Source organism: Synchytrium microbalum, assembly GCF_006535985.1.
Source record: "Synchytrium microbalum strain JEL517 chromosome Unknown SmJEL517_scf0014, whole genome shotgun sequence".
In the NCBI taxonomy this organism is placed as follows: Eukaryota; Fungi; Chytridiomycota; class Chytridiomycetes; order Synchytriales; family Synchytriaceae; genus Synchytrium; species Synchytrium microbalum.
Genome location: NW_022158363.1, coordinates 209,603 through 235,993, shown reverse-complemented (window position 1 = coordinate 235,993; position 26,391 = coordinate 209,603). Strand labels below are relative to the sequence as shown.

Sequence of the window (26,391 nt, the reverse complement as noted above, 5' to 3'; positions counted from 1 at the left end):
TCGGCAAGTTGGTAGAATTCGAGCATATTCTAGGAGTGAAGAGGTGTGTTAAATAAAGCTAGAGGTGTTTATGTAGATTGGTTACTAGCTTAGAGCTTTTTTTACCCTTCCAAGCGTCTTGTTCCTTCCAGCTATTTCAGCCAAACCCAAGGCGTAGTCGTTCGCATCTACATACATCGTAATACAGTTACATCTGGTTCGTACGATTGGGTATTGTTCGTGTATAAAGGTATCTAGATCAGCCTGGATACGTAGTGTGAGTACTCTGAAAAAGCAGAAAGAAAAGTCAGGAAATCTAGCCAAATACCTCAGCATTGAAGAAAGTTAAGCTCTCAAGTATCGGCAGCACTTTCGTGTTATGCGATACAAAAGTCGTTCCAGGCGCTCTCGACAAGTCTCTGAATATCTCTGTAAACCGTGGCGCACAGTTCAACACCACTCGAGATCCCATGGAATGAGCAATCTACCAAAAAAAGAGAAATAAGACCACCGTCTATACTGACAATAGCGATCCACCAGCCACAAACTCACGATATGAATCCGTCGAAACCCAGCATCAGCAAGCTCATTCAGAAACATACAGAAGTCATTCTGAACTTCTTTGCTAATCGCATGCTTCTTGGCAAGATTGTATGTAAAGAAGGAGCCGGACGACCAGCTGAAGATGAATGGCTTGAGATGGTTCGGAAAGGATCCGAGACCCAGCATTTGGCCGAGGGTTATTGTTGAGCCGACTAGTGACGAATTGTATCTAGGCGCAAGTTTAAAATTGGTTAAACATGAGAAAAAACGATGCACATAGAAGCAAGAATTGCGTACCCATGCACGAATATAAGCGCCTCCTCACGTCTTCCAGCAGCACGTTCAAAGCCTTCTACAGTAAACTCTAAACCTAGCTCTCCTCGCTGCAAGTCGATATGAAGGTCGGTATCGTCTGGGTGTTTCGAGGATCGTCGGTACCCATCTATCCGTATCCTGCCTCGACGGACAGATATGTCTAAAAGCATATTTTGTCTGTCAGCCACATGAAACCGACCAAAAAAAGAACGTCGAATTAGATAGAATACCTAATCGAGGCTCATCCAACAGACTATTCGTAATTCTCGCTCTCGCACTCAAGAAATCCTCTGAATGCAAATCCCCCAATATCTTAACCACACCACCATCCATTGGCGCCGGTGGTGACAACAAGCACGCTTTGGGCAGATGCCAGAAAAAGCGTCCACTGATTGAGGCTTCACATAGCGCGACTCCGTAATGCAGACATTTGGTGCGTGAAGGCACGAGTCGATTCGCTTCCCATGGATCACTGCAGCAGCGCACGACTCCGATGCGGACTGCTGAGACTGCGTTGCCGGTTCCGACTTCACGGGATCTGAAGGGCCCAACGGGGAGCCCGTCAGACCAGAAGCCGAAGAGGTTTTCGCCCATGGAGTCAAACCATTCGCCTAGGCCGTTGGGCTATGAAAGGAAGGCATCTGTGTTGGCCTTTTTTTGCTACAAATGACGTTTATGGACTCTTACCCGTTGGTGTTCATTAACTTCTCCCTCGTAGTGAACGCGACCACGAAACATTGGTAAAAGTGGCGAGGAGTGGTAAGAAAACTCGCCATGCTTTTCGGGTATTGGCGTGACTTTAAACCACTTGAGCGGATTCAAGAATTTAGATTGTTTGACGAGCTGTGGGTATATCACGAAATATAATACATCTTGTTGATTGAAAATAGTGTCAGTCCTTGAAAAACACGGAAACGAGTTTCAAACTTACAGAATGCCAGAAACCCAGCAACACATATAACGAGGAATGACGTGAATGCAACCATATCGTATCTCCACTGGTCTGTCATACCTGCCAGTGCTACTTTGCCTTCAGAGCGAGCGACGGTGAGACCGATGAATATCCATAGTGTGATTTGGTTGACGACTAGAGCCAGCATCATGGTTTCTGAGAGCCACAGGAGCGTGAAGCAGAGTATTGGGAATGCGATCATGATTGCTAGCAAGTCACTTGGGATTGGGCCAGAGAAATCTAAAATTGATGTTAGAAGTCAGTATAATTTGTGAAAGACAAATAGCTTTTTTTGCATGGTCTTACGATTCAAGTTTGACGCCACCACAATAAACAATATCGCAGCAATTATAAAACTAAACGACGTCAGCAGCGTCTTCCACCTCCTTCGAGCCTTGTACCGTCCGTTCATCCTCATTTTCAGTCGTCTATAACTCATTTCCGCGAACGTCCTGTCGAGATTCACGACCCCGTCATGCGAGTAGATGGATACCTTCTCGGTATCGACTACATAAGTGTCTGTGCTCATAAGCGTGTCTCGCGACGATGGCGAAGACAGTGGCTGTGGCGATCCGGTTTGATGATCAGCGAGGGACTTCATGAGGTCGAATGTTATTTGCATCTAACAGATCATACGAAAAGAATTATAAGTAGGTATATAAAGATCCAAACATTGTGCATGGTTTGACTCAAACCTGTGATCCCTTCCTCGAGATCATCCTTGCCGAACTCGGTGTCGCGGGCGTCCTATTCGGCATCTCATCCGCCGAATCCTCATCATCATGCTCCGGTTTACTGAGCTTCCTAAACGGCGCAGGCCTCTTGCGAATACTGGTGGTGGATGCTGGCACCGTTGACGATTCAGATGCAAAGTTTACCGTGCGGGGACTTGACGCAGCACAGCTTCCTTTTACAACTGATGCAGATTCGGGAAGTGCGGTGCTCTGCTCTGTAAGATCTTCCTCTGACGCAGGTTCATCGAATAGGGGGGTTTCAGAGGAGATTCGGGATTGTTGTGGCCGGTTGATGGATAACGTTTGCAGCGTGGATGCTGTGGTTCTGCCTATGGATCCGAGGGAGCTTGCTTCCATGTCTGTCCATATAGCAACTGTGCCGAACTAGCTTAGGAGCGATTGGGTTTTGTGGGTGCAAGTCGTGACACACCCTTCTTCCATACAAAGTTTATGGAGAGGCGAGACTTTGGATGTGATGCGTGGTTTGGTGAGCTCTAACAGAGGCAAGTCTGTGTATTAGCACTTAATTACATCATCCTTTGCTTTGAAAGTCCAAGTTCTAACCCACATCATAGACATCAAAAACATACTTGCTTCCTCACAGTTCCGCCAAGGACCCACAACTAGCCAAATCTGACGCATGGATGATGATTTCAATTAACTTGAGATGAGATATTGATTATTTCGCTAGTGATGAAACAAACAAAGACCTAGCATGTTCTCAACATCATTTCCGCCTCTTCTCAACAAGACAAACTCCCTTCTTGGCCGGAGGTTGAGTTTCTTGGAGGAGAATCGAGTGCGAGGTGCTTGTTGTTGCAATGATGGCTTATATTGTTTGCAAACTGAAGCGTTTTGGTTTCTCTGGATGTTTTGTAAGTCGCTTTTACATAAAGACAATGATGAAGAGTTCAAGTGTGCATTCAAATTCGAGGATTTATTTACTTTGGTTTCCAACTTGACAAAGAGGCTTTTCTTATTTACGGAACGTCGAAGGCCTGCAACCACCAATTTCTTCCCAACAATTCACGCACGTGGAAGTCCTGGAACCAACAAGTTCGTCTTCCTAACATACTCGGCATATTCAGGCACGCCCTTGAATCGCCTCTTGGCCATGGACTCCTGAATGGGGATGCCACTCATCCTTGTGAGCAGGAAGGATACGAAGGATGGCGAGAGTGCGAGCAGTGATTGTAGCATTGGGTTGTTTGCAATTGCGCCGGTTGCGAGGAGCCAGCTGCCCCACCATAACAGGATTTCACCGAAGTAGTTGGGATACCTCTATAGATAATGAGAAGGATGGTTAAAACGACGCCAGCAACCACTTTGCAACGAATGGTTTGGCACCAACGTATGCGGCGACATGAGATGAGCTTACACTGTACTTCCACACTCCATCAGTCAACACCTTGTTGAATCGCTGATCTCCCAGCTTGACTTGCCTAAACCAAAAAAACCCCTTGGTTAAAGTAAAGTACTTGCTAATGCCTCTACTGACATTCCTTCACAAGATACTCACCAAGCAAACTTGGTGTTATCAGCCGCAGTCTCCCATATCAAACCAACAGCCCACGCGATTATTCCCAAATAGTCTCGTGGTCCCAAATCAGGTTGGTCTTCTGGTTCTGTGGTGTTGCATACGTATACTGGGAGAGCTGTCGTTGCGACCCAGACAGATTGGATAAACCTAGTTCAAAGAAAAATATGAGAATCACGAAATCGGTGGTCGAAAAAGTCGAGGTGACAGCTGTACTAATGAGCCTACCAATACATGGCAAACAGTTTCGGGTTGAACTTGACCTTGTCAAATCGGCGATCTCCCTTCAAGACGTGCACTCGGTTCCACTAGATGTCCCAAGATGAGAAGTTAGGTGTGTCAAACAAAATGTCGTTCATGCGTCTTACTAGAAAGCTTCCAAGCCGAATACTCCAGATAGATGTGGTCAACGAGGCTAGTATTTGTCTTGGATGTAGGTTCAGCTGCTCTCCAGGTATCAGCCTTCCATTTAACAGAGAGTGTAGGGTACAAGCCAGGAAGGAGAGAGTGCCTGTGGTATCGTAGAAAACCTGATTGTTGAAGCAACATGCGGTGAGTTGTAGCGTCTTGGTTTATTTAGATTGAATTCCAACTCCAGCATTGCGAGCTTTTGCGTCATCATTCGTCAAACGTCATTTAGACGAAAATTCCAGCTGGCTAGATCAAATACAGCATCACCAAACGCTCAAATGCCTTCTTTGATGAAACTTCCCAACTTGTACAATCACATGTTTCCCAAAGGACAAAATGATACAACGTTTGCCCCCACGTTTGCCAACCCGATAAATGCGAGTTGAACGAAGGACGTACTTCAGTTTCCAAGAAGGCAGCGAAACTGAAGGCAATAGTGTTGATGGCCAAGTCTAGGGCCAGAGTTGGTGCAACTTTTGACAATTTAGAAACCACGCCCTACGTTTTTTTTTGGGAATTGTGAGGAAGATTGCTTAGAGAGGACGCAAAGAAACTACTCACCATTGTTGGCTCTATGAATTCCACGCTTTCGCAGTGCCTGCTCTTTGAGAATAGATGGGGGTTTGAGGGCTGCGAAGTACAAAAAGTTTCGACGCAATAACAGTTTCGTAACGCGTTTGACACGTGAATTATACAAGACTTTCTCAATCTAAGAATGTGATTGTATATTAGTGTTGTAAAAAGCTCTCCATGGCTCTTCCGCATGGACGTGAGTCGAAGTTCTCCCCAAACTTTTACGTGATTCGAAGATCCATCAAAGGACAGGACAAGTAAAGCTGTCAGGTAAGTGTATTAGATTCAAATGGATCGCTGCTTTGATCTATCTAACTGTAATCGCATATATAGAGTGAGTGTCTGTAAACGAACTGAATCAGCAGTCCAAGCATCAAACTCAACAATCTGTCTGTTCAAACAGGAATGGATCAAGATGCATTCAGAAAGCTGCTGGCGACTCCAAGAGCTCCTTCCTCTTCACAGACTCCTGCTACGCCGTGAGTCTCAACAAATCGGCCATTATCAAAAATCAATCATTCTCAGTTCACAGCAACTCAGACGTTTTATTGTTATATAGACGAACACAGCAACCAGAAAAACAGCAAAAAGATAACGATGGATTCGCCAAACCAGCTCCAAAGAAAAAGGCCTATGTAAAACCCAAATCCAAAGAAGCAGTAGACGACGAATCATCAGACAGCATTACGTACCGTGACCGAGCTAAGGAAAGACGTCAGGGAGTCAATATCGACTATGCAGATTCTGAGCAAATGCTCGCTGTCCTCGAAGCCAGCAACCACTCTCAGCCATCCGCTATCGTCGCATCCACACCAACGCTCGTAACCAGTCTCGATCAAGCAAAAACAGCCCTTGTACGTGAACAGACCAAATTCCTGGGCGGTGATGTCGGCCACACACATCTCGTGCGTGGGCTGGACAAGACGCTGCTGGATAAAGTCAGGAAGGAGATTGGACTTACCGAGGATGAGAAATCGAAAGAGGAGGAAGCAAAGGCGTATATAGAGACCCTGCATGGCGATGGTGGGAAGGTGGAGTTTAATTCGCGGTTTGCGGAACGAGTGTATACGCTTGCTGTCAAGACGCCAAAGGAGGGTATACCGTTACGAAATGATTTGTTTCTGGAGGGACGTATGGCGTTTCTGTGGGATTTGGGGATGGGAGAGGGGAAGGAGTATATTGGGAGTACGGATTTGCCTACGGTGGTGATTCGTAGTAAGGCTGATGTCAAGGACTTTGATGTAGGTTCTGCTATGATTTTTGCGGGAACGAAATATACTTATATTCTCTTTCCTGTTAGCGCAAAATGCAAGCATCAAGCCACGAGATTGTCATTGATAAGATCCAGCAAGTCATGGCATTGCGTGGTATAATGGCAGGTGACTCGACTAGCACGACTGGCACGTCAAGTGAAAAGAAGCAAATCAAACGACGAGATAAGGAGAGGGCCAAGCAGCAGCAATTAAAGCAGGAAGAACCTAAACCTCTACCTGCTGCGATGGATGTTGATGACGATGGAGAGTAAGTTACGACAAGCCGTTATGTCTATACGGCACTCGATATTACCCTTTTTTTCGCTTTTATAGCATTTTCGCTGGTGTAGGCCGCGACTACTCACTAACCATCGACGACTCACGGACCAAACACCCCACCGACCCAACACCACCATCCACCAAACCAAAATACTTTGACGACGACACAGATATGACAGACACCGACGCATCACCAGCACTAGACACCCTCCTGCAGCAATCCGCGAATATGGTAGACACCATCTTGGGCGCCGGAACCTCAACGAAAATGGTTGGAGCTACGAGTACGCCAAACGAGTATGGCGCGATACCGTCGCATACCCATGTGCCCATCACGCCCAAGAAACGTTTGTTAGAGGAGGAAGGACGTTTAGATGAGGATCAGATGGCGATTGAGACGTCGAGGCAGAAGAAACTTGTTAGGATGGATGTGGAGGATTTGGATTCGGAGTCCGAGGGGGAGGAGGATGCGGTTAAGAAGCCGAGTATATTTGATAAGGCGGGTGGTAGTAGTGATGGTGGATTTAAGAAGCCTAGTGGTGATGGTAGTTTCAAGAAGGGTGTGAAAGAATCTGGCAAAGAGCCTGGGAAGGGTAAGCCAGACAAGAAGAAAAAGTTTAATGCTGAGTATCAGCAGGTTGAGAAGCTGATGAGTCAAAAGTATGGGCAGAAGCTAGGTAAATAATGTATAAAATTGCATTTATGTATATCCTTATTGTCAATAGCAGTCATCATTTTCATCATCTTCTTGTATTCATCATTTTTTGCTGGAGTATGCGAAAAGATTTGAAAAATACTAACCCACAGACTGACCAAACTTTAACGAAAACAATTAAACTGTCGTACGTGTTATATGCATGTTTTATTTCCTTCACTACTTTTTAGGTAGATTTTTTGGGCTCTACTTTGCTTTGCGTAGATAGTGACGGTGTTGATGCTGCAGTTGATTCTCCAGCTGTCGATCCTATAGCTGGCTCTGCTGCTTTACTCGTGAGCACAGAAGCAGTCGACGTTGGAGTCGACGTGGGTTCAGCTGGCGGGACTTTGCCGATTTCTATTTCTCTCCTCATCCCTACAGAACCAAAAAAATCATAAGACAATCTCTACAAATGATTCAAGAGAAGGATTAAACAAGCTTACTTCCTCCCTCAACACGACTCGACAAGAAGAAATCAGCAGGACCTCGTATGGTGATGAATTCCAGCTGTGGATTCACTATGCCGAGCAGCTTTCGCATGTATGTGTACCACGTTTGGAGTATGTTTGGTGTGTTGAGAGATGATGTTGAAGACCATGCGACGAGATGGCTAGATGGAGGTAATGTGTTTGTAAGTCAAAAAGGACTGGTGAATTGATGCAGCAAGCTTACTCTGGGTTGACAATACATGATTCACCAGAGGCTAGTATCACGCGATTCAGGCCTCCGAAGGCTGAGAAGGCGATGGTTCCGACACCTAAGCATCAAAGGGAAAGTCTGTATAGTTGGCCAAAAAAGGAAACTGCTGTTTCAACTTGCCTGATAACCGAAGATTGAAACCCTCTACCGTAGCCCTCGACGACAGATTAACCTGCGCCGTCGAAGCCAAGAACGCACCCCGCCTCATATGATAATCAATAGCCCCATCCAGATTCAAAATGAATATATCACCTGGCAGTCGTGGAGCAACCAGCACTTCCCCAGCATCGTTCTGCGTCGTGAATTTCGACACGACGAGAAACCCAGCCACGATTTTGGAAGCCATCGCATCGAATATGCCGTTCCGAGTCTCGTTTTTGATGTGGACTGATGGCTGCATGGCAATCAGCGAGTTTGGGTATGTGAAGACAGACATTTTAGGGCCTAGCCGGACTTTTAGGATTGATCCTGTGCCGGCATTCATGATTTCGAGTTGTGGGATTGTGGATGATTTGTGAATCCATTTGGAGGCCTAGTGACGGGGGTAAGGGTAGAGCTAAGAGTTGGGGGAAATGTTGGGGCAAATGTTTGGACTTACGGCATCAGAATCTGAGTAAAAGTCGTGTTAGAACGTGACTAGGGTGATTCGAATATGAGTTTGGATATGATGCTTACCTTGTACAATGTTTAATGATGAAGCATCGCTGGTTGAAGTTGAAGCTGGTTTTGTTGACGTGAATGTGCTCTGGGCTGTTGAGTATGGCCGACGTATGGCGATGTTTTCTAGAGCGAGGCAATTTCTATGAGCACTGGATAAGGCTCTAAAAGCATTCGTTCGCATCTTGAAACACCAATGACTAGCTTGTTAGGTGTTTTGTGGGAGAATTACGAGAACGAGGCAGACGCAACGTGTGAATGCATAAATTACACGTAATTCTACGCGATACAAATATATTAAGAATCTCATTCCGACGTGATTCTCACTTTTACGTCGCTTGCAAATTTCCCGAGTTTCCTCCAAAACGCAAAATATGGCCGTCAGTGCTCATAGACGCTTCATCTGAGGTCTAGGGAGGTATGATATCTGATTTGCTTTCTATCTCTTGTACCTCATATGGGTCCATTTTGCTGCTCCCGATTTCTCACATGGCAATTTCTTTCTGTCACGTTTCGTTAGCAGCACAACGTTTCCTGGCTAGTGACCGCGGAAGAAGTTCTAGTGTGTCGATATAGGGTGTATATAGCGTTGTAGAGGGTCGTCCACGTATCGTACCAGAGGGTAAGTCGTATGGCCCTTGTATTTGCATCATTGCTTGAAATAACAAATTATCATCAACTTGCTAAATTTGCACATGGGGTAGCTACCCAGAGATCTATTTTATAAATTGCTTGCCATCATACAACAACGTCGTTGACAAACTCCTCGTCTCGGTGTATTTCTAGGTTTGCTTTAATCTTTACCACGAGGGAGTGGTGAAAATCTAGTTGGATAGGCTCAACTTTCAAGGATGATGCAAGGCCCTAGTCCACAATCGACCTTCAACCAGCCACATACATCAGGCATGACCTCGTCGAGCTCAAATCAGGCCCCACTGCCTCCTGGAACTAGTTACAATCCAAGAATACCAACTTCACAAGCACCAAACACTACTGGCGCATCTAATGCTCCTACTGCAAAGAAAGTCGGCTGGGAAAGCGATAAAATGTAATTAGAACGGAATGCTTGAACCATGACTTTGAAGCGAAAGAAACAAACTGACCCCTTTAAACCCCAGGCTGAATGTGTACATATATGATTATTGTCGAAAAAGGAACTTTCAGCAATCTGCCAGAGCCTTCTTTCTGGAAGCTCAAGTGCCGCAGGAGGCACAAGTGCCGATTGATGCACCTGAAGGTTTCCTCTATGAATGGTGGACGGTGTTTTGGGACATATTTTCTGCTAGAGCAAACAAGACTGGAAGCAGAGAAGCCGTGACTTATGTAGATGTAAGGCCCGCGTCGTTAGCAAAGATTATGGTGTTGATCGGCGCCATGTCACTCTATTTCGTCACTTCCAAGTAAACTGAATCATAAAATTTTCATGTAGGCTCAGGCGGTCAAAGCTGCACGAGAAAAGGATTCAAGAAGACATCCTAGTGCACCGTTGCCAAATATGACTCAAGGTGGCCCAATTCCAATGCAACAACAACCACCAGACAGTTCCTCAAATGTTTCATCACCAAATGTATTCGTAAGTTAAAATGTATCTTGCCCCGCGGCAGGAGCTAGCACTAACCAGTACCTTTCATACAGCCGCAACAACCTCAATTGACTCCAGACGACCACGCTGTAAACATGAGTCAAACACCGTCACAAGTCTCCATGATAGGCCATGGAGATATAGAACAATCTCAAACGATGGACTCTATGCAGCAGCAGCACCCATTTGCATCTCATGATCAACAACAAGTACCGCATATGTCATATCAGCAACAGCAGCGACAACAACCATCACCGCAACCCATGTTTATAGCATCACATCATCAACAACAACAACAAACACTACCACAGCAGCAGCAGCAACAACAACAGCAACAGCCACCTACACAACAGCCATACATGCAACAACCGATACCTCAGCAGTCTCCCATGATGCAGAATCAAATGAGACCAAATCCAGCACCGCCGACGCAGCAGATAACGGCGTCACAGATACAGGCTAGTATGCAGGCGCTTGGATTGGCGGGGAGAGATCCTGCGTCGCTGAGTCTTCAGGAACGGCAAATGGTGATGGCGTATGTGAGCAAGTCGCAGTTGAACATGATGCAGAATCGAGGAGTCGCGTGGCAAGAACAACCGTAAGTTTGGTGTCTGGTATTACAGTTTTCAATTTTTGGGCTGAGAATCGATTTTTTTAGTGCTATGTTTGTTGCACCTCATCCTCCATCACTGGCTCAACAATCGCCGAATCCCATCGATGTGCAGCAGCAACAGCAGCAGCAACAGGTTCAACAGCAGCAGCATTTGCAACAGCAGATGATGGCTGCTCAGAACTATGGTCGTATGAGATCTGATGGAAATATGATGAGTCCGATGATGCAACCTGTAGGTCAAAATGTCATGATATGGAGAATCATATTTCTTTTCTGACTTGGATTTTCTTTCCAGGGAATGGAGAATATTCCACCGCAGCAGCAGCAACAAGTGCAGCAAGGTGTACAGCAGCAGCAAGTGCATCCACAGTCACAGCAACAAGCCCAGCAGCAGGCACAACAGCAGGCTCAACAACAGCAACAGCAGCTTCAACAACAGCATCAGTTGGCTGCGAATGGTCCCCAAGGACTGAATTCTCAAGTCTCACCACCAATGCCAAAACGACAACGAGTCAACTCGCTTGGAGGATATGCAGGTCCTCAAGCGCCGATATCTATGCCAATGCAGCAACCACAGTCTGTTACAAGTCCAATGAGCATGCCAATGGTGCCTCAATCGCCACAAGCTATATTGACAAGTGTGTCGCAAACCGCAATGCAGAATGGTGGTGGCATGTCTGGAGGTGATCCTGCTATGATGCAGCCAGGAGCAGCATTTAAATGGCCTCCTGGAGCGTCTCCGGCAATGACGCCGCAGCAGCAGTTGCAAATGTTTAGGAATCAGCAGTTTATGAGACAGCGAGGGCCGGCTACACCACCAGTGTCTAGTATTCCGCAGATGCCACCGAATAATAGTAGTAATAATGCTGGCAATGGAGCCAACCAGCAACCACAATCGCAACCATCGCCTCAACAGCAACAGCAGCAACCGCAGCAGCCACAACAACAGCCCAGTTTCGAATCTGTGCCTGGATCACCGGTGTATCTGCCTACATCCATGTCAATGACGACGCATCAGATGGGAGCATACCGTGATGCGACTGCTATACGGGAAAAGTCAGTCAAGACACGACAACAGCAGATGATGGGAAATGTAGCTGCGACATCTCAACCGCAAAATCCTCAGTATGGAATGGCGCCACGAGCGCCTAATAGTAATGTACCGCCAGTAGTCAGCCCACAACCTACCATGCCGTCTACTCCGGCTTCTCCACAAAACCTCGGACAAGCTCAGCAACATCATGGTTTCAATGGCCCAACAGCTGGATACCCATCCGGTGGTGCTCCTCCTTCTCAACCTAGTGTGAAGAGGTCGAGTCCCAGTGTATCAGAGCCGAATATGACGCCACGAGAAATACCTGTGATGATGCAGCCGCCGTCATCGCAGAATACCATTCCAAAGGATAATATGGAGCAGTCTGGTGTTAATGGCTCACATGGGACGAATGCAGCTTCGGCTCATACTCCACCCTATAGTCACAACAATCCGGACCTCAATAAAGCAAATTTGTATTATCAGCAACAACAGCAGCAGGTGCAACAACAGCAGCAGCAGCAACAACAAAATCAACGCAAACCACCAAATAGTACAAACCCAGCACCGCTCTCTCCCTTTGGTATAACACCGACCAGTTTACCAAATACTAGACCTGATTCCCGCAGTGATTACGGAGATCCTGGTAACGTTGATGGCCTGGATCGTCTATTCGCAGATGAAACGTCTATGAGCAGCTCCTACGATGATTGGGCAAACCTGCACACATCCGGCGTATCGCAAGAAGACGACGGTCTAGGAATGATGGATCAGAATTATATTATTGGACTAGCACCGACATCCACATCTGAAAACGAGGCCATGCTCAACCGGACTGGACGTGGGAATGTGAATGGAGAGCCGTCAGGGCATGATGCCAGCTCTGCGAATGGCTCTGATACAGGAGCGCTGCGGCATGTAGCATCGTTGAGTGGTCTTACTAGTAAAGTGCAGACATGTGCGTTTGATGGTACAGGTGAACTCTTTGCTACCGGTGGCCATGATCGTAAGCTTATAATATGGGATGCGAGACGAGCACTTACTGGAGATGTGCCGCAAATTAGTATATGTGATGCACACGCAGCTGCTTTAATCACACTCCGCTTTTTGAACTTGGATTTAATCGTGGGTCCAGATGCTGAAACTCTTGATTTCGTACCCACGTTGCTGGCAACCGCCTCATACGACCAAAAAATCCGGATATGGGATTTATCGCATATACGACAGGCTATTGGAGAGCGTGATAAGCCGGTGCTGGAGGATTCTGTGATTACATTTGGAGGACATCAGAGGGCTGCGGTGTTTTCGGTTGATTTCTGTCCTGTTGGTGTTGCCAAGGATGTTGGGAAGCCGGGACGGAAGGTTGTGTGTTATTGTACTTCCCTGGATGCGGAGGGCGATTTGAAAGTGTGGGAGGTGTGGACTGGGACTATTGTTAGGACTATTAAATTGGTGAGCTTTGGTGGCATTATGCTGTTATAAGATCCAATATTTTCGCTGTTTCAAACCCCAATGAAAGTTGAGCGCTGACACGTTTCCTTGAACATTGACACAGCCTGCATTATCTAAAGCCTCGACGTATACAGCAAACCCAGTCCGCTTCCGGCCTGTACGCTCGAGCCAAAATTGTACATCTGTATATATAGCCACGGCCTATGCCACGTCGCTCCACATAATCGAGCTAGCATTCTCGTCTGAAATGGGTCTCGTAGCCGGTGAAGAATCATATAAACTAGGAAGCTTCCCAACCCCACATACAAAAAACATATCCAGTCTCGATTGGTCTGTCGATGGGCAGTGGCTCGTAACGTCGTCTGAAGACCTTGTCGTGGTATGGGAAGCGAGCGTAGGCTCATCCCTCATGCTGCGCGAAGTCGCCAAGATGCCATCGCAGTCAAGCCCAATCCTTTGTTGTGTGTTCTTGCAGTCGCCAGCTGCAAGTGCACGTAACACGAATCTGCCACTCCCGCTGCCAAAGATTGATGCCAAGCCACCCAAGGTAGCGTTCGGTGAGTATCAGCTAATCTATGTATGGGATGTAGGGCAGGGTACTAGTAGTGTTGCTGTAGGTGGTGGAGGATCTGGTGCGCCATCATATCCATACTCGTTTGGTGCATCGTCGTCGTTTGCATCGTTGCCAAGTCCCGGGAATAATGGGAATAGTAGGATTACGTCGTTTAATACGCAGACGGGCATGGTGGCTAGCTTGTCGTGTGGGAGAATAGCGGATTCGGAATCTCGGGATTCGTTTATATTGGGTAGTAGTAGTGGAACAAAGGAGGATGTGAGGTTGTGGTTGTCGACTCTATAATTTGACTGTTTTGGATGATGAAATGATGATGATAGGTAGTAGGTTTTTTTTTGGTGTGGAGTTTGGTTTGGAAAACACTCGGGTCTCCTTTTATGACTTTTATTATATATAAACTGGAATTGTGCTCTAATACGTATGCTACTAGTGTGTTTAACGCGTTTGTATGGCGGTTTAACGATGGATATTTCATGACTGCGTCAATGCTCTCTTCCACCCAAAAGTCACACCTCAAAACACAACAAACAGATCAAACCCAACACTGCGAAGGGAACAGGGATCAAAGCTGAAGACAACACAATGAAGCAAACTATCGCCATACTCACCCTCCTCCTCCTCGCATTTGGAAGTGTCGTCACGGCACACGAGAACAATCAACACATCCTAACCCCAGACACGAACAAGCTTGATATGATATGCGTGGAAAACGAATGCTACCCGAAAGTATTCATTCCAACACATGGTAAAACACTATCTCACAATCCGACCTCTTACGAGGTGTAAGATCAGAAAACTGACACATCAAACATGAATGATCTAGACTTCCAACCCATCCGCGAATCGCAACAAATCCCACCCGGCCTACACATCCGCATCAATTTCGAAACGGGAACCAAAGAAGCTAAACTACTTGACGACGATAAACCATCCACACGGTCTCACGATCTCGCTATCGTCGACACGTCCACCCGAAACGAGTACGCACCGTATATATCCCGTTTGGAGGCTGCTAGTACGGACGATGAAAGTCTGGACGTGCTGGAACTGATTGCGGGGTTGGAGATTGATGGGATTGAAGAGGGGGTTATGTTTATGAGTGGTGCGGCAGACGTGCTGAGGAAGGTGCTGGATGGTGTCGTGAGGAGTAGTGAGGTTAAAGGACGTGTTGCGGGGGTTGTGGGGCGTGCTGTGCAGGTATGTGTTTATCTTCTTTCGTGTTTTTGAGAGGTCTAACTCTTTAACACATGACAGAATAACCCAAAAGCACAATCCCACGCTGTAAGCGCCGGTCTCCTCGTATCTCTCCTCGCCGAACTGTCTGCGTCGGGATCCAAGCCTGACCTGGCGCACAAGTATATATACGCGCTGGGATCGTTGACGCGCTCGAATGTGGAGAGTGTGGAAGCGTTTTATGATTTGCGGGGATTGGAGGTGCTGGGTGGGATGCTGGGACAGGTTAGTGTGGGGTTTGATAATCGTGTGTCGCAGCTGGTTTCGGATTTGATTGATGAGGCGTTTTATAATGATGAGCAGTATCCGATATTGCCGGCGAATGAGTTGAGGGGATGGTGTAGGGCTGTTCTGGCTGCTGATGGGATTGAGGTGGACTGGGCCAGTAAATGCTAAAATGTAAGCAAAGAAAAAGACCACATTTTTGTTATATACATAGAGTTAACATCAAAATGGAATATATCTATTCTACAATTTTACATTTGAAGGTCAAGCAAGCTTTGCGGCGTTATACAAGATTATACTATGTTGCTATCTATCGACGGCCATAGCGTCATCGTCTTGAGTATTGCCACCAAATGGTGGTGGTGCTGTGCCTTGTTGTTCCGTCTCTCCTGGTTGACTACCACCATTACCATCGAACTGCATATTATTACTACCTGGAGCTATTTTACGTCCGAATCTGCCTGGATTCCCCTTGTAGCTCATGTTAAAGTACATGTTGGGATGAGTGATTGTTTCAATGACTTCCTTTGGAGCACCTGGATCCACAGCCACGTCTGCTTTACCGGCACCACCAGCAGCAGCTTTACGAGTCAATTCAAATACACGGGTACAAGCTATAGTATAATGTTGGTTTTTACTGAGAGCGAGAATCTCATCGACGGAAGCTTCTGGTACACCTGCAGCCAATACTTGAGTCTTTAATAGATCTGGTGCAAAGTGGCGATACGGACACCCATGATTATCGGATGGACCAGGAGCGTTTGATGTTATGATCTTCATGCATCCAAATGGCGACCAGTCCTTTTTTTGACCCTCCATACCAAAATTATATCGGATATTGTAAAGGTGGGATTTGTTGAATGTGGCTTCATCCATCTTTTTAGCGAATGCTCGTCTCCAAAAGACCAGTGCTTCTTCGAGTGGCAGACCTATACCCTTCAAGAAGAGACCATACTGTAGACGCCCACCGTGTTTGAGATGCGAGTCGGCACGCAAGTGGGTATGGAGATTCTTCATACATAATGGGAAGTGGTTTACAAGCCCATCTACGTCTTCGGCCTTGATTACACCTACAGCAGATCCTTCATTCCATTCTGAGCGACCCAAGTATTGATTTCCGATGGACGTGAGGATTGGGATGAGACGATCGGATTCATCTAGAGTTGGGAGTGCTCGTGCAGTGGCATCTAGATCTGCTTTGAGCATGTCACGGAATTGGTTTACAATGAGGGCGGTATGTTCCCGTTCGGGTACGTATGCAAAACCCCAGCGGACCAAGACACGACGTCTACCTACTAGATCTGGTACTATTTCAAAGGGTACTTTATATATGGCTTCTGCACTAATGTCTGCCTCTGTAGCATTTGAAGCAGCAGCTAGATCTCGTAGTAGCCTTGCCTTTTCTTCTGGCCCTACAATCTCTGAAGCCGCATCGAACTTTTCCCGTTTGAGCCATGCCTCTCTCGTCTCTTTATCCTCGTTCTTGAGCCTCATTCTAAACAGCATAGTCTCGTGTTTTAGATACCAGTTCCGCAAGTCTTCAGTTCGACAATACGCCAAGCGAAGTATAAAGTGGGAGAAGTGGTCTTTACGTCGTTCATCCTCTAAAACTTTCAATATACCAGATGATCCATTTGATGTGGCGACATTTGCTGAGCTGTTTGATCCCAATGGCAGGTATTTTTTGGCAATCTGGTCTACGTATGCCTGAGTGTCGTCCTCCTTTTTGCTTCGTAAGAGACAGGATTCTATAGCTTTGAGGACATGTAGTCTGTCGAGAGCAAATGTCTCGAATTCGTTCAATGTCAGTTCGGCGAATGGAGGTGTCCTGTATAGATTTAATCGGTATGGATATATGCCAGGAAGAGGAGTAGATGATCCGAAAGTAGAAGATGTGACTGAGACATTAGCTCCTCCCTGTCGAAACATGGCTGGATATGATTGAAATGGGTTGCTGGGATGTTTGGTGCGAAGTTCGAGAGTGATGAAAGCACAGATAGAGATGAGGAAGAAGTCTTAACGTGACAGTAGGCTTATATGAGCTCAAATCAAATATTCAAAGTATAAATGCCTTCTTGACGCGTCAGTTGTTAAAAGAAAGCGAGAAATGCGCATTCGATGCGGATGAACTTACGTGGATTGCAAGGAATTTTGAATCAATTTCGAGGCATATTTAAGTACATTTGTAAGAGTCTGTACTAGGCAAACAGTCGAAATGGTTGACATTCGCAAACCCACACTTTTCAGCATTCATTTTGAGTAGTTCTATTGCTTCACACGATAGATCGCTACCAGATCAACACATTAACGTACAGTCCGTGTCGTATTCTATCGTAAACTACTGCCATTTCCATTCTAACAGCCTTTGTAAAGCATGTACGGTGGTAAGTCAATGTTCTAACAATTTTTGCAATTTATCGCATTGCTTTGCTAATACGCTACTCATTACAGGCCGGCCTCCAACTGGGTCTCTAGCAAACAGACCTGCCAGTCGTGCTGGTCAAGGAGCAGCATGTAAACCGATGCGCTCTATTATCATCATTATCATTGTTTTTGATCTGATTGTGATTTTTCGTGTTTGGTAGCATGGGGACGAGCACAGGCTACAGGAGGTACTCCCATGCCGAGTAGGCCACCTGTTCCTGTAAGATTGACCGTATTACGTTTTGTTGAAAGGGGATCTAAAATGCAATCATGTAGCAAACTGCTTCACGAGTTCCTGGAACGGCAAGACCTGGAACTATGGCACGGGGATTTGGCGCTGCTGCAACTGGTACGTATCAACCTCATTATTGAGTCTTTGTGATCTCACAAGAAACCGTGTAGGGAACGTGCCGTTTGCAGAACGACCAATGACACAGCATGGTTTGGGAGGCCTGAAAACTGGCGCACAAGGTATATCTGATCTCATTATCAGCTTAAATAATACTTGTTTCTGATTCTCGTATGCTTGTAGGACCTGGACGATTGGTACAGGACAGAACCTTCTTCCAAACTGAATTACGCAGACGCATCACATTGGTCAACAATGAGATTGCTAAATTACAGACGGAATCAGATCAAATAGACAGAGAAAATTCTAATACCGGTGCCCTTGAAAAGCGGTATGGTGGATTTCTGATTAGATGCTACACACAATTTAACACTCTTCTTTATGTAGAGCTGATTCTCTCGCCGATGAGATCCGTGATCTACAAGGACAGCTCGCCGATTTAAATACTCTTATTGATCGTTTATCAGCTGGAGCTGATTTAGAAGAAGTGGAGAGACAGAGGAGTGTGCTAAAGGAGAAGAATATGAGAGAGTCTCGAGTTTTGGATGATCTTTTTGCAGAACGTCAGCAGTATGCCCATAATTTAAACGCTATGACTCGTTCCCGTCTGCTAACCTATATACTTTATAGGAAGGAAGCTGCTGTCAGAGAGGCAGAACGATTAGTGGAGGAAGAGAGGAAGAAGGCAGAGGCACATGTTGAAGGAATGGTGAGCTCTATACATTAGAATGCAGTATTGACTTGATAGCTAGGAGATCAGAGTCTGATCATGCCGCTCAAACACTAGGATCCAGAGTCTCGACGAGAGTATCGTCAGCTAAAAGAAAAGGCAGCCAACCTGTCTGCAGATATAGACAAGCAACAAACCGAACTGGACGATCTATCCAGACGTAGTGCTCAGCTCGAATCAGAGCTCGGCCAAGATCCATTAAAACACAAGGCAGCCAAATTGAGAGCCAAACTAGCTGAACTGCAAACCAAACGAGAAGAATTAGAATCAACATCCTCAAACAGGTCTATACAACCACAAGACAAAGCTAGTCTATTGCACAAAGTCAAGGAAGATAATCAGGAAATAGCAACAATGGAACGCCGCATTGCTGACCTCGAAGACCGTAAAAACCGATTGCTCACAGATATAGAGAAACTGGCGGAAAATGCAGATCCTGAAGAATCTAGTGGTTCTGGTGAGAAGAGCGCCAAGTATGAAGAACTGGTCAAGAGAGATCGTGAGATGCAGACCTTTCTGGATGCTTTTGATGCCAATTGGAGAGAATCTAATGACAAGAATAGTCTTACTGAGAAGAAGATTGTTACTCTGCTTGATCGGCTACGTAGCTTGTCTGAGAAAATGGGTGGTGGGTCACGTAATGATGCTGATGAAGGTGTTGTGCAGAATACGGTTGATGGTCTTTCTAAAGGTATGTTCTGCAATTTGAGCACACCATAGTTGAGATACTGATCCTGTATGCTTATGATAGAACGAGATCGTAAAACCGCCGAGCTTGAGAAGGTCTTGCAAATGGAATCCAAATTGGCGTCTGAAATGGCGACCCTGAATGATCGAGTTGGAAGCATGAATGCAGATCTGCGTAAATTCGCTAATGTGGATGCCATTAAGAGAGAAGCTGAGCAAACACGGAAGGTATCGAACGGGTTGAAGTGGCTTCTCATCATCGCGGTTATTGACACGTTTGTTGCATAGAAAAACATGGCACAACGTGAAATATTAAAGAAGGAGATTGCTCGGCTGCAACAAGATCTACCACAATTGACGTCAGAACTAGAGGCTCAAAGGGCTGTTCTCAATCAGAACGAGACGCATCTTCAGTTGGCGGCATTAGAATCCCGTGTCAAGCATATTCAGGAGGAGGAAGCTCAAGTTCGAGAATGCAAGAGTCTATTACTGTGCAAATTATTGATTACTTTGATCCTCACATCCAATTTTGTTATAGGGAACTCTGCTCGAATCGCCGAAAGTGATTACGGCGTTGTGAAGAGTGAAGTGATTACACTGGTAGATGAAATCAATTCGCAGCTGATCAAAATGCTATCGATTCCCAAATCCGTATCATAGAAAGGTTTGACGTGATGAATAGACAGGTGTTTTTATGTGCTCGAGGTTAACACGAAAGCGGTCACTCTACTCGAAAGAAGGTCAACTGATGGTTCGAATGCAAGAGTTGATGAAGGTGGATCGATTGAGGCTCTTCCTGCCTCTACATTGTGAATTTAATCAAACTTGTAGATTCAAGTTTCCATGTGCGAACACGAAAACAGAGACTGTGGATACGTTATGTAAACGAGAATGAAAAGCAAATTAGTCAACCTCCATACGACCGAAGGTGTAGGCATTCCATATGCCTACACCCAACATGTCGCGCGGCCGTCCTCGGAGCCCTACTGTCATTTGCTTTGGATTGATAAAAACGCCTTCGATATGTTGAATGCGTGCTGATTTGAAGAGCCCCGCGTCTTGATGGTACATGTCATTTCGAATCATACATATTCGAAAACCAGCTTTACCCGCTAGCTAAAACACCCAATTTCCTAGTTCAAAGGGTACCAACACGGCATGGAATATCTTATTCCCAAACGTGTGTCACAGATAGCCTAGCTGCACATAATGAATGGACAGGTGGTTTTTATGTACACCACGAGGTTAACAAACTAGCGGTCGCTCTAGTCAAGAGAAGGTAAACCGATACATCTAGTAGTAAAGTTCAAGAGAGTTAGCTCGATTAAGGCTCTGCCTGCCTCTACAACTTGAAATTCAGCGATTCAAATGCCAATCTGCATACATTGAAACAGAGACAGTGGATATGTTATTTGAACACGATACTTGCAGATAGGGGAGCATTCGTGACTAGTAACATATTGGCGCACCGTATCATACGTGATTGCCGTTTCTTCTCCTTTTTTTCCTCCTCCACTTTCTTCACACCATTGATTTTCCACAAAAGATACGCCAACCAAGCCAGCCCCCTCAAAAACCAGTTCCTCTCCTTAGCAATGGAGCAAGATCTCTCAGCAATCAATCTTAGCGACCTACGAGCTAGTAGCATCACCGTGTCGACAGAACCACGACCAAAAATGTCGGACGAGAAGAAGATCGAGACAGTGCCTGATGTCGCGAATCCAAATGTAGCGTTATCCGATGAGGCTAGGTATGTGAACGAGATGAAGGCTATGAGGAGGAGGGATGCATGCAAGAGGGGACATTTGTCGTTTTTGGGAATCATATGAATGGAGTTGAGTTTTGCTACTACGCAGCAGCACCACTGCCATGCCATGTTTTCATGGGCCGACGAGTTGGTTTTGGAATTTGATTGTGAGCTTATCGGGCACGATCGTGGTGTATCTGGTTGTGGCGGAGTGGCTTTTTAAGGTTGATACATCGTCGTGTGTATGCATCGCACCTTACAGCCCACTTTCACGCCTGATCAACCTCTCTTACAATCTAATCTTATGCTAAAAACCCACCTTTCGTAGGTTGCATCAACTGGGCTACAAGCAAGAGCTGAAGCGAGGATTGTCGCTGCTCTCCAATTTTGGGATTGCGTTTACGATTCTCAGTATCCCGACGTCTTTGCTGCCTTTTATATACTTTTCGCTGCTTGCGGGTGGACCGAGAGGGGTAAGTTGTGTATTATCAGGCTGTTTTGTGTTTGTCAGGACGTGTAAACGATGCCCACAAAAACACAGAGGACAACCAAAGTATTATACGTGTTTTAATGTGTTATCTTAGATGTTGATTACCTGGCCGATTGTTGGTGTCTTGTCGTTTATCGTGGGCTTATCAATGTCTGAGATCGTGTCTACATATCCGACATCTGGAGGCCTGTACTATTGGAGTGCGCAACTCGCTGGCCCGCGGTTGGCACCTGTCTTCTCATACTTTACGGCATGGTTTAATTTTTTGGGACAGTGGGCTCTTACTTCAGCTACGGTACGATGTCAAAGCTTCGATCCAATGGGAAGTCTTTCTTACTTTTTTTTGGCTTGCATTTACATTAGGCATACGTATTTGGACAGCAATTCGCAGCGATGTTTTATATCAATGGCATATTCAATGTAAATGACAATGACACCACGACGTATACGTACAAGGGTCTCGTATTGGCTGGCGCTTTCATATGTATCGTGATTTGCACATATGTCAACTCCTTGCCTGTGTATGTGTTGGATGCTATCGGGAAGATATGTCTGTGAGTATTGCAGGGTTGTCTCCTTTCCCACGAGGTTATTTTGCATTTCAACAACCATCTAACACCCCACCGCTCTTCAGATTCGCAAACGTCGCCGGCCTCCTAGTCATAATCGTCGCATGCGCCGCCGGTCCAGGCGCCGCCAAAGTCGGAGTTTCTGACCTATTCAACTCCTGGGCGAACGAAACCGGATACCCAGATGCATACGCCGCATATATATCTATCTTGGCTGCATGCTTGACTTTCTCTGGGTACGACAGTGCTGCTCACTTGGCTGAAGAGACTGGCGAGGTGTCTACACGGGGTCCAAAGGCTATTCTTGGTGCTATTTTGCTGTGTTTCCCTATTGGATGGATTACGATTGCGTTGGTGTTGTCGGCTATACCGCCAGCATTGTATGACTCGATCTCGGCTGCGCCGAATACTACTTCGACTGTTGTGGATATCTTTGTTGGGTCTGTGGGGAATAAGGGGGCTATTGTGTTGAATGTAGGTTCTTGCAAGAGACAGAAGGAAGACAGAAGGAAGACCAAAATTCTTGAATTAATCATACAATTGTTTTTTTTTCTAGGTCATCATGTTATTCATTGCTTTGACTTGTACTTATTCGTTACAAGGTATGTACAGGAAACAAAGTTTCGCATTCAGCACTTGAGTGTGCTTGTGCCTTAGTCTAATTTTGTGCGATTTTTTTCAGCTACACATATGAGACAATCATTCGCATTCTCTCGTGATGCTGGATTACCCTTCTCGCACTATCTACATTACGTCGACCCAAAGACCCAAATTCCAAGCAGAATACTCGGTGTTTTGGCTGTCATTGGTAAGATACGCAATTGTGGTGCTTATGTTGCTCTTATAAACTGCTGTTTGAAACGGTGTTGCTTGTTTGAACCAAAAGTTTCCAACACACTTGGTCACCAAGAAAACTGAACTTTTGTCCTACTCAATAGACTTTTTGATCCTGCTACCATTGCTTCAGTCTCTTGTGTTCTTCTCGGCGGTCAATTCTATAGGAGTAAGCCATTCTTTGACTGAAACGTGTGAACTCAGTCAACGAAAAAATCAACGCAGGAATGACCGTGCTAATCCCATATAATAGGTTATAGGCACTTATATCTGTTATGGTCTGCCAATTGGATTACGGTTTGCTCGGGCTCATAACTTCCCGAAAGGTTAGTAGCTGAAATTGACGACTTTTCATTACTACAAGCTACTGTCGTAGTGGATGAACACCTCAGGTCTAAACCAATAACTCTCTTGTCAACAGGGCCATTTAATCTTGGATGGTGGGGCATTCCCAATGCGGCGATATCGTTGGCCTACCTCATTGTCGCCTCGATTGCCTTGATCCTCCCCACTTCCAACGTACCATTACCGCCAGACACGGCCGTTGGTGATTACTTGCAATTGTTCAACTGGGCACCTGTCATGGTGAGTTCTTGCTGTGGTATTGTTGTTGGGATTATTTGAAAACTCACATGAATGTGAACATAGGTCGGAGGCCTACTTATAATCTTGTCCATTGCGTGGGTTGCAGGTGTCGGAAAGACATTCAAGGGACCAAAGATTGATTCTGTCACGGTGAGAAATCGAGCAGAATATTTATTATGGGTAGTGGTTAAGCATGGGAACCGTATTCTTACGCATCCATCTCAACCGCTCACGGAATGTATCATAATCATGCTCATACTATCTTGTCATTAGGCGTCCACATTCAAAGGCGCAGACTTTGCAGCCGCTGGATTGGAGGTTGGAATCAGTGCTGCCGAATTGGCAACAGAAGATAAGACGCTCTATGACTATGTCGAGGAGCCTATTACTGCTACTATATAGATCGAAACAGGGGACTCTGTTGTAACTCTTGTGCTTTTTTTTAGACTACTTTTTAATAATCTGTAAAAGAAGAGAGAGTGTGTTTGAGGCGTTAGTTTAAGCAAGCATTTCTTCGTGTCTTCGCATCCTGGTGCACCCAGTCGTATGTCGATACGGGTTTTTGACTTAATGATTGTGATTCTTCATTCTGCGTAATTTTAGATGAAAGTCGAAATTTCAACCGCAACGAACGTCCCTCTAAAGGATATATTCCACCTTCCCATCATCTTAAATGACATTTCATGCCCAAGTATCTTCCTCAATTGCACTGGATCAGAATCAATCCCATGTCAAATTACCGAAGCGCAAATCGGTAATTTCGTTTTTAACGATTACGTCGACTGAAGAGCTTTTCAAGAGCAAGGAAAGGGTCACCGTCATCAGACGACATGTGTACGTGCGTTATCTGTCTCGATTTGAAAACGGCTGTTAGATGATACGTGCCCAAAAGCGATTCTGGACTGTAAAGGCTTGATTTCCAAAAGCTGTCGAGAGACGTTCTAGAGCGCAGATTCAACTTTTTAATGACTCGAAATAACGTGATATGAATGAGAATCGGGGTTATCCATGTTGGATCTCATGCAGCAGCGCTGAAAGCGTTCTAACTTGAATTTCTGAAACTTGAAACCATGTAAACCACAAACATGAGCATACAGGATGTAGCTCACTCTGGACTCATTGCACATTTCAGTCGTATTCCCGCGGCCTTCATGTTTATATCGCGTTAGTTATGTGTAGACGGTCCTTGCACAAAACAGACCTAACTCCGAAATTAATTTCCCGAAACTGTCTAAGCTCTGTCTCGTAGCTAAATGAGGCTCAAATATACTGTCGTGTGCCTCGTAACTGTTTATGCCCTGTGTCGACTGGCGCAAGGGGTAATCCTGGCCTGTCGCGTGTAGGAAGGAAGCCATTAGAGCCTGTCGAGCATCATCTTCAGGCGCCGGCCACTGTCGTGTAATAGTTTTGGGTTATATGAGCGTGTCGAGTGTAAGGTTCTGTAGAAATGGTTGTGTCGAGTCTGCTGGCAAAATCGGTAAATTAATTTCGGAGCGGTATTATATGATATCTAGAGGTGCAAGCCAGACTAGTTGATCCAGGGTAAGATGAATGTACCAGACGTAACAAATGGCCCCCTGCTTATATAGACCTGTTTTACGATTCCTTACGGCGATCAAAGGGGCTTCAAGCGAAGTTGCTGTGGCTTCATCGAAAGTCAGTTCAAAGACGGTAGTGTACAATTGTTGACACGCCATGCTATTGAATGCCTTGCAGACTAGAGCCATGTTCATCAAGCATCGGTTTGTACATACTCGGCGCCGATGTTGTTTGATTATGTTGAAGATGATGAGAAGTAGCTCGTTTGGTAGCAAGACAGCAGACTTCTCGTATTTTATGTCGCATATTTCCATGATTTATAGAGTGCTTCCTCTTGACGTGTGATCTAACTGTAGATGGAGGAAATCGGAATCAGACGTTGACACTCTGGCAGTTCCCATCGATAAGCGTTAAAAAAATTCGAAGAATCATTACTTAACATGTTTGGAATATGAGTTGGAGAACAAGATCTTGCTTAAAGCTCCCAACCTCTAAAGTCTCAGACGTTGGAGGTGCTGAACGAGATTTGAATTCAAACAACGCGAATTGGCAGACTTATGACACCCTGTAGTTCTAGAAAATTATTGAATTTGGTCTTTTTAGTTCGTCATGAACTGCTTTTGTTACTACTGCAAGCAGCTCTCCATCGTTAAATTAGCAGGCTCGGCATCCGATACTTATTATTCCAGCTGTCACTATTCCATCAAAGAGAGGGCCTCACTGAGACGCCCGTTTGGAATTCATAAGCACGTATAAACTCGAGGTTGCAATTTACATTTACTTGTATTTGTTAGTCTAGATACATTACTATTACTCCGAGCTCCTATCCTTCAAGCCGCTTCAGCCTCCTTCAACTTGGCTTCCCTTTCAAGCCGTTCACGATGGTGCTTCTCTTTCTTTTCGAGACGCCATTCCTCACCATGCTTCCAAAGCTGGTATAGGAAGGGCCATCCAAGAATCGGCAATACAGCGATAAAGGAATACACGGGCCCAGTATCGAATCTATCAATGATTGGTTGTATCACTGCGGTCGTGATGGCACCGATGGTGGATCGAGCAAGGTTTTGTGCAGACATGGTGGATGCGCCCTTTCCAG

At 45.6% G+C, this 26,391-nt stretch overlaps 6 protein-coding genes across 6 annotated transcripts; 4 read left to right on the top strand and 2 right to left on the bottom strand.

Annotated features, from left to right (window-relative positions):
• Nucleotides 1–5,449: 5,449 nt before the first annotated feature.
• Nucleotides 5,450–7,261, top strand: SmJEL517_g03000 (uncharacterized protein; the record flags this gene model as incomplete). The annotated part of the gene is made up of 4 exons (XM_031168928.1): nucleotides 5,450–5,523; nucleotides 5,604–6,285; nucleotides 6,345–6,565; nucleotides 6,631–7,261. The coding sequence occupies 4 exons, from the start codon at nucleotides 5,450–5,452 to the stop codon at nucleotides 7,259–7,261; spliced, it is 1,608 nt and encodes a 535-aa protein (XP_031025134.1).
• A 196-nt stretch (nucleotides 7,262–7,457) lies between these two features.
• Nucleotides 7,458–8,813, bottom strand: SmJEL517_g02999 (uncharacterized protein; the record flags this gene model as incomplete). The annotated part of the gene is made up of 6 exons (XM_031168927.1): nucleotides 7,458–7,648; nucleotides 7,717–7,883; nucleotides 7,946–8,030; nucleotides 8,114–8,504; nucleotides 8,571–8,581; nucleotides 8,648–8,813. 6 exons carry the CDS (start codon nucleotides 8,811–8,813, stop codon nucleotides 7,458–7,460), a joined length of 1,011 nt encoding a protein of 336 aa, XP_031025144.1.
• Nucleotides 8,814–9,480: 667 nt separating this feature from the next.
• Nucleotides 9,481–14,168, top strand: SmJEL517_g02998 (uncharacterized protein; the record flags this gene model as incomplete). Its single annotated transcript, XM_031168926.1, has 7 exons — nucleotides 9,481–9,677; nucleotides 9,748–9,958; nucleotides 10,059–10,202; nucleotides 10,265–10,809; nucleotides 10,870–11,056; nucleotides 11,120–13,309; nucleotides 13,413–14,168. 7 exons carry the CDS (start codon nucleotides 9,481–9,483, stop codon nucleotides 14,166–14,168), a joined length of 4,230 nt encoding a protein of 1,409 aa, XP_031025145.1.
• A 1,479-nt stretch (nucleotides 14,169–15,647) lies between these two features.
• Nucleotides 15,648–17,270, bottom strand: SmJEL517_g02997 (uncharacterized protein; the record flags this gene model as incomplete). The annotated part of the gene is made up of 1 exon (XM_031168925.1): nucleotides 15,648–17,270. One exon carries the CDS (start codon nucleotides 17,268–17,270, stop codon nucleotides 15,648–15,650), a length of 1,623 nt encoding a protein of 540 aa, XP_031025140.1.
• Nucleotides 17,271–17,715: 445 nt separating this feature from the next.
• SmJEL517_g02996 (uncharacterized protein) lies at nucleotides 17,716–20,191 on the top strand (the record flags this gene model as incomplete). The annotated part of the gene is made up of 12 exons (XM_031168924.1): nucleotides 17,716–17,725; nucleotides 17,793–17,855; nucleotides 17,927–17,985; nucleotides 18,042–18,114; nucleotides 18,168–18,236; nucleotides 18,298–18,445; nucleotides 18,502–18,684; nucleotides 18,745–18,823; nucleotides 18,902–19,535; nucleotides 19,596–19,759; nucleotides 19,820–20,012; nucleotides 20,070–20,191. 12 exons carry the CDS (start codon nucleotides 17,716–17,718, stop codon nucleotides 20,189–20,191), a joined length of 1,797 nt encoding a protein of 598 aa, XP_031025141.1.
• Nucleotides 20,192–21,126: 935 nt separating this feature from the next.
• Nucleotides 21,127–24,158, top strand: SmJEL517_g02995 (uncharacterized protein; the record flags this gene model as incomplete). Its single annotated transcript, XM_031168923.1, has 12 exons — nucleotides 21,127–21,281; nucleotides 21,607–21,751; nucleotides 21,863–22,063; nucleotides 22,132–22,322; nucleotides 22,403–22,811; nucleotides 22,894–22,939; nucleotides 23,020–23,145; nucleotides 23,276–23,340; nucleotides 23,425–23,497; nucleotides 23,593–23,756; nucleotides 23,820–23,906; nucleotides 24,030–24,158. The coding sequence occupies 12 exons, from the start codon at nucleotides 21,127–21,129 to the stop codon at nucleotides 24,156–24,158; spliced, it is 1,791 nt and encodes a 596-aa protein (XP_031025142.1).
• Between the last annotated feature and the right edge of the window lie 2,233 nt (nucleotides 24,159–26,391).